The sequence below is a fragment of the Bombina bombina genome, chromosome 10 (genome assembly GCF_027579735.1).
Source record: "Bombina bombina isolate aBomBom1 chromosome 10, aBomBom1.pri, whole genome shotgun sequence".
Classification (NCBI taxonomy): Eukaryota; Metazoa; Chordata; class Amphibia; order Anura; family Bombinatoridae; genus Bombina; species Bombina bombina.
The window spans coordinates 204,481,890-204,490,102 of NC_069508.1; the positions used below are offsets into that span (position 1 = coordinate 204,481,890).

The following is an 8,213-nucleotide window of genomic DNA, read 5'->3' on the forward strand; positions in this document are numbered from 1 at the left end:
GGACAGCTGGGAGATAGTAGCTAAATCCGACAAATATTTAGATGACTCTAGGTCAAGAGAATTATGTTTAACCTTTCTCTTATGTTTGCCAGAGGAAGGTAAGGCACTCGGGGCTGCAGACACCGCCGATTGTAACTGCGGGGTAAAGTCCACAGGAAAAAAGCCCCCTCCAGATGGAGTATTAGTTGTGCCGCGGGAAACTGCGTGTTGAGCGGGTAGCGTAGAAAAGGTAGTAATCTCTCGGGACATAGAGTCCTGAGAGGTAGATGGCTCAGCGGGACTGATAGCGCTATGAGTATTAGCAGGCTTGTCTCCCTTCTTAGACTTTAGAACAGTGCTTAGGCAAATGTAACAAAATTAAGCAGGCGGGCAAACCGCGGCCTCCTTACAATATAAACAGGAATTATTATTCTCCTCAGGAGTGATGTCTGCAGTAGAATCGTAGGAAATGAAAGAGACTGCACGTGTTGCGTAAGACAGGACTTCCCCTGCTATGAAAATGGTGCTAAGCTAGTATGAGCTGCGCAACACTACTTCAAAAACGAAAGTGAAACCTGTTAGTTCCCAAAAAAACCCACACAGTCTATGAGTCCAAAAATTAAAGCAGATATAAAATCCCCAAGCTTTTCAAATAATCTCCTTGAAGGAGATATTAACCCTTGATCCTGTTGAGGTATAAAGGAGCCACACTGTGACTCTGTATAGCATTTGTAAGTGAATATATAAAAACGGTCTTACCCTCCAGGATCCATGCTGTGGAACAGCTACAGCCTCTGAAGTGTGACAGTCTTGCAGCGAAGCTTCTGACAAGGGGGTCCATTTATCATTGTGCAGACAGACATGATCCGCTATAACGAACAATGTCCCCTGCACATCGATAAATGCCGACAGCATATGCTGTCGGCATTTATCATTGCACCAGCAGTTCTTGTGAACTGCTGGTGCAATACCGCCCCCTGCAGATAGGCGGCCAATCGGCCGCTAGCAGGGGGTGTCAATAAACCCAATCGTATTCGATCGGGTTGATTTCTGTCCGCCGCATCAGAGCAGGCGGACAGGTTATGGAGCAGCGGTCTTTAGACCACTGCTTCATAACTTGTGTTTCTGGCGAGCCTGAAGATTTGCCAGAAACACGGGGCATCAAACTCCGTTCGGAGCTTGATTAATAGACCCCATGGACTTGAGTGTGTAACAGCAAGCAGTGAAACTCGTCAACACTGATTGCTCAGGAGCTGTTAGCGACAGTCTGGATGGATTCACAGAAAACTTTCCCTGTATCTCCAGACTCTAACCTTCATCAATACTCTCAGGTTGACATAATTACTTTAAATTACAGTCCTTTCTTGAAGGGAACATACCAATTACAGGACTGTCCAAATCTTCTGCCACCTCCTATAGTGACGAAAGGCAAAAAATGACTGGGGTGATAGGGGAAGTGGGAGGGATATTTAAGCCTTTTGGCTGGGGTGTGTCTGCCTCCTCCTGGTGGCCAGGTGTTTTATTTCCCAATAGTACGGAATGAAGTCGTGGACTCTCCCTGCCTTTTGGAAGGAAATTGACAATAATAGCTGTTATGGTAACGTTTATGATTACTGTGCCATAACCAAAAGTCAGGACATTTTACATTGGTCCTTTGATACCATTTGGTGTAACATTGCGGTTACTATTTTAGGACCGATCTGATAATAAGAGCCACTCTGTACTTAATATCAATATTCAATTATTTTTTTCCTTTTTGCTTTAGGTAGTGCAAATACATTTGATTATATAGAGTATTGAACACAACTTTTTATATAATTTTAATCGCTTTTCCTATATAGTTTTTTTTTTTTTTTAAATGATGCAATATTGTTTGAATATAGTTATATTAACCATGGTCTGTAGTTTGTTATTTAAATAGACTGTTGTTTTTTTTTTTTGCTTCATATATCTTTCAAGGCCTGCTAAATGTTTTACTTTACTAAATGTTGCATATTAAAGGGACACTAAACCCAAATGTTTTCTTTCATGATTCAGATAGAGCAGCAAGTTTAAGCAATTTTCTAATTTACTCCTAGTATCAATTTTTCTTTGTTCTCTTGCTATCTTTATTTAAAAAGCAGGAATTTAAAGCTTAGGAGCCGGGCCATTTTAGGTTCAGCAACCTGGATAGCACTTGCTTATTGGTGGCTACATTTAGCCACCAATCCAGAAATCTGTAAGAAAGAAAAAAGCGCAAACAGACTCAAGTGTAGATGTATAGCAAAGACACGCCACACTAACGTATTGCACTTACAATGTAAAATACTTTATTGGACGTTGTAACAAATCCTCTTCATCAAAGTTAAAATGTAAATGAAAAATCGTCCATGTACTAATAAAATCACTTCCTTCCTCTAAGTGAGTCTCTCAGTGTAGGCCTCGCTACGTGGTTTGTTGGTACCTCACGAGCTTTCATACCCGCAGCTTGAATTGCCAGTGGCTGTACTGAAAGGTAAATGCTGGTGACTCTGTGTAAAGCACTACGGGTCCTCAGGAGACTCAAAATTAGCCTCAACGCGTTTCAACCGCCAACGTGCGGTCTTTTTCAAGAGGTGATTCTATATCTCGTCCCCGATGGCTGCTGCTATATAGCAACAGGTCTCTTCTCATTGGAACAAAATTGCCTGTCAGTCTTTAGTCTTAATTAGACATTGCGCCTCAATTTGTAATAGCTCAGAACGTACCTTGAAATACATGTTTGTTAAGAACAAATAACTATAAAACATACATATTCATTTAATAACGACCTTACTTAAAAGAAAACCTAAAAACTGGAACTTGATACATGTTATAAATATAGATATATAAATATGCATATTTTAAAGGTGACATTAAAACAGGATATTTTCTATTTCCATTGTACCTTGAAATCACTAACAAGGCTGATATGTTATGGGGAACAGCCATTTCATACCCTTATCTGAAATATTGCACGTTTAGATATGTACAGAATAAAAACTTGGATTTGATGAAAAAACAAATTCATTAAATATATACAAAAAATATATATAAAAAAATCATATACAAATTCATACTGCTATCTATGGTTCAAAAGAACCCAAGTTAGATTCTTGAAGGATTTCTATACTATATTAAAAATTCCACCAAAATGATTACACTATTAAAAAACTTTATACTTGAATAATACACGTTATCCCTATCTCCACTCCCTATTGCGCATGACCAGATCATATTCACATAAAGGCAGCCAAATCTAGATCCACATTGAGACCCCCTGGACACAGGCAATTTAATTTCTGTATCCAGTAGGTCTCACGCTTACGGAGAGCAAGTAATCTATTGTGTGTTTTGGGTGGTATCCAATCAATAACTTGAACCCTCAGTGTTCTAGAGTCCCCACCATGTACATCTCTGAAATGCAAGGGGACACTATGATTATCCATTTTATTTTTAATGTTGTTGAGGTGTTCAGAAATTCTCCGCCTGATCTTTCTTTTGGTGTGACCCACATATATTAGGCCACACCCACACGTTAACAAGTATACCACATATGTAAAATCACAAGTACAACGACTCTGAATTTGAAAATTACGAGAGTGATCGCTATTTGAGAAATTGGGTTCAGTCTTCACATGTTTGCACATTCCACAATTATGTTTCCCACACTTGTAGGTGCCCTCTTTTAGGCTTAACCAATTACTCTTGCCAGATGTTGCTTTCTCTTTTTTAGCAGGTTTTAATTTACTGGGGGCTAGCAGATTCTTCAAATTTCTACCCTTTTTGAAGGTGATTAATGGATTATTTGTCAGTGATGGAGCTAGTAAACTGTCTGATTTTAGGATCCCCCAATGTTTCTTGAACACCTCTTTGATAATTTTATGCCCTTCATTGAAAGTTGTAATGAATCTAATTTGATCATTATTATGTCTATTTTGTTGATGGCCTCTACCTATCTTACAATTCCCCTCCTTCTTTAACAGATAGTCCCTAGCTTGCCCTAAAGCTTTAATACTTGAGCTATCTATAATTACAGCATCATATCCCTTGGCCTTGAATTTATTGGCCAAGATATCTGCTTCCTTATTAAAATCATCTAAAATCATCTATAGAACTACAATTTCTTCTCAATCTGAGAAACTGGCTATATGGAATGTTGTTTTTCCAATTACGTTGGTGTGCGCTCCTATAGTCAATGAAGCTGTTTCTCTCAGTTGGCTTCCTGAAATTTAATACTGCTATTTTATTTTCATCATTGACAAATAGCCGCAAATCCAGAAATTCGATTTCTGTTTAAGAATGATTTTCAGTGAACTTAAGGTTGTAATCATTATTATTGATGTATTTAACAAATTCATCCACCAGATTAGAATCCCCCTCCCATAAAATTATCACATCGTCAATATATCTCTATATTATCACTGAAGCAATGGGGTTTCCAAATATATTCACTTTCGAAGGTGTGCATATACAGATTTGCATATGATGGTGCAAATTTAGCCACCAATAATAAGGCATAACCCAGGTTCTGAACCAAAAATAGGCCTGCGCCTAATCTTTACATTCCTGCTTTTAAATAATGATAGCAAGAGAACAAAGAAAAATTGATAATAAGAGTAAATTAGAAAGGTTGCTTAAAATTGCTGCTCTGTCTGAATCATGAAATATTTTTTTGGGGGTTATTATCCCTTGAGTCATAGGTGTACATAAATATGCTTTTGGCTCTTAAAGGTTTTTTTTTTATAATTTAATTTTACGGGACATAATAGTAAAAAAAAATGACATGGTCTAATCCGTTCATGTAATTTTAACACTATTATGCGCATTACTGTGTGTTTAACCCCGCAAATAGGTGGACAAAATACCACTTAGGGCTCAGAGTTGAAAATGCTACTGATCCTTTCAGCGGTGCTATTTGCAGGATCCAGATATGGAAGTAGCGCCGCCTACTGGATCAGTTGTGTTTTCCAACCAGAACAAGCAGTGCTCTATGAGTCCCAATTGGTACTTCTACTTTGTGTTTAACCACTTTACCAGGGTTAAACACCCAATAGTGTAGGATCATTAGTCTTAAAATTACATGCGCTAAAAGATTAGAGCATGTCATGACTATAATGGCCTTATTAAAGGGTCATGAAAGACAAAACTTAAAAGTGTATGCTTTAAAATAGAGCGTGCAATATTTAAGAGTTTTGAATTTTCTTCTAATTGCCAAGTTTACTTTTTTTTATATCTTTAGTTGAAAAGCATACCTAGGTAGGCTCAGGAGCAGCGGTGCTCCTACTTGGAGCTAGCTGCTGATTGGTGTCTATACATATTGCTGCTCTGAAGCTGTCTTTAATCATGTGTTTAACCCCTTTGAAGGGATTTAAAGGGACAGTCAAGTCCAAAAAAAAACCTTTGATGATTCAGATAGGGCATGTAGTTTTAAACAACTTTCCAATTTACTTTTATCACCAATTTTGCTTTGTTCTTTTGGTATTCTTAGTTAAAAGCTAAACCTAGGAGGTTCATATGCTAATTTCTTAGACCTTGAAGGCCGCCTCTAATCTAAATGCATTTTGATAGTTTTTCACCACTAGGGGACAATAGTTCACGTGTTTCATATAGATAACATTGAACTCATGCACATGAATTTACCATGGAGACAGCTCTGATTGGCTAAACTGCAAGTCTGTCAAAAGAACTGAAATAAGGGGGTAGTCTGCAGAGGCTTATATACAAGGTAATTACAGAGGTAAAACGTGTATAATTGTAACTGTGTTGGTTATGCAAAACTAGGGAATTGGTAATTAAGGGATTATCTATCTTTTAAAACAACAAAATTCTGGTGTTGACTGTCCCTTTAACATATAGTTATATAAAGTCTAGCAATAATAAAAGGCTTTTTAGAGCACATTAGATTATTTCCTTTTCACATTTTGTCCCTTTTACTTGAGCTGTCATTAAGCTTTTATTGTGTGAAGCACCAGCCTTATCTATTTAAGTTAATTAGTTTTCTGTCATACACAGGGATGGGCGGCTGAAGGAAAATGACCAGATATTGGCTATTAACTCCACTCCCCTGGATATGAACGTGTCCCATCAAGAGGTTATTGCATTGCTTCAACAATACTCAGGACGTGTAAATTTGGTTCTTGCAAAGCAACCAGCGGCAGTCAGTCAACTCCAAAGGAACTATCCGGATGAAGCGGTATATTCTGTTCTACAGTAGTAATCTTAAAGGGACATTAAACACTATATAAACACTAGATAGAATGATGCATTCACAGTAAAGATTAGTCTGAAAATCACCTGTAGATGTATTTTTTAAAGTTTCATTAGCTGTAAATAGTGACAAAATAAGTGTAAAATTTTAGTGTCTATAAAACAATGGGAGCTGCCATGTTGTAACTTAGGTTACCTTCTCTGCTGTGACCAATTAGGGACAGTTATAAATAGGTCACTAGAGTGTGCAGCCAATGACTATGTGGTATATAACTGTGTTCTGCACTTTCATTTCTAACAGGAACTAAAAAGCTCACAATTTCAGAATGGAATTACAGGAGAAGGGGACAAAATAAATCATTAAAGTATATTGCAGAGTGTGTATGTGTGTGTGTATATATATATATATATATATATATATATATATATATATATATATATATATATATATATATATATATATATATATATTATCATTTTATAATACCATCTCCAAGTGTTTAATGTCCCTTTTTAATAGCTTCTGTTTACAGAAAATCACAGTTCTATACTGGGGAAATCTTAGGCCTGCTCTCTTAATGGTGGCAACATCACAGTTGTTGCTTTTATATAGTTGACAAACTATTGAAGGGCTGACGCAGCATGCACACTGAATAATTTAATTCCCTATATATGTGGGCCCATCAGAACACTGCTAATCAGATCAGCATGGTGGTTATGGGAAGCCTCTAACTGTATTGTAGATGTGTAGCATATGTAGAATGGAAGTTTGAGCAATTAATAAAATAGAGGACGGTTTATTGTTGTTTGCTTTAATGCTTTCCATATGGAACAACCGCAGGCTCCGCCGCTGAACTCTTTAAGGCAGAACGTTCCTCTTAGGCTTTTTTCATTTACTTTTTAAATCTAATAAACAAAGAACAATTACATGAATTATTTCAGTTCTGAAGAATCTTTTGCTTTTTAGGAAATCTGTTGCTAATGATTATCGCAGTTATAATTTATGAGAAATACAATCTGTCTCTTTTTATGAATTGCAGATCCATTGGGGCCACGTGGAAGAAATTGAGCTCATTAATGACGGTTCAGGATTAGGTTTTGGAATAGTAGGAGGAAAAGCAAGTGGTGTAATTGTCAGAACAATTGTACCTGGGGGACTAGCTGACCGGGTAATCTATCTTTCTATTTATATTATTCATTTATATTTTTGTCAATGAAAAGAAGGGAAGAAAAAAAAGGTTTTATAAATTTATATTTCCTAATTTGTTTTTGTTTTTTAAATAATGAGAATAACTAAAGACTATTAATTAATAATATGTATGAAATTTGCTTTTTCAAGTTTATTTTTGTTAGTGTCTTCTTTAAAGGAGTTAGGTTATTTATTTATTTTAACGTGTCAGTAGAGTCAATTCAGAAAGAGCCCGCCATTTTATACAACTTTCAATTTTACCTATATTATATAATTTTCTTTGTTCATTAAGTATCCTTTGTTGTAAAGTCTACGTAGGTATGCTCAGGCGCAGCAATGCACTACTGCGGGCTATATGCTGATTGGTGGCTGCACATATATGCCTCCTGTTATTGGCTCACTTGATGTGTTCAGCTAGCTCCCAGTAGTGCTGCCCTTAAGCCCACTCTTCAACTAAGGATACCAAAAGAACAAAGCTAATTTGTTAATCAAAGTAAGCTGGAAAGTTGTTTAAAGTTGCATACTCTATCTGCCTCACACACATTTCTTTCACTTTACTGTGCCCTTGTAACCCTAATATAAGTAAAATACTATCAAATCATTTTTATCCTTCTAAAAGTAACCCTGAAGTAACGTTGTTCTTTTCTTTGAATATTATTTTATAAATTAGTTGAAATAGGTTTCTTGTACACCACTGAGACTCTTGTTTATCAGTTATAATAATTTCCTAATAAATATGATGATATACTTTATGCTTTATTATCCTTTATTTAATGCTCTCTCAGAATAATTAGACCTTAGTGAACCTTTTGGGCTTTTCATTTAAAGTGCTTTGGCT

General features: G+C 36.4%; 1 protein-coding gene across 1 annotated transcript in view; it reads left to right on the forward strand.

Moving 5' to 3' along the window:
* The window catches only part of PATJ (PATJ crumbs cell polarity complex component), a gene marked incomplete in the record, with an annotated part of 974,742 nt that overhangs the window by 30,614 nt on the left and 935,915 nt on the right, over window positions 1–8,213 (forward strand). The window contains 2 exon segments of the mRNA XM_053693647.1: window positions 5,992–6,172; window positions 7,227–7,355. Coding sequence (XP_053549622.1) covers window positions 5,992–6,172; window positions 7,227–7,355 — 310 coding nt within the window.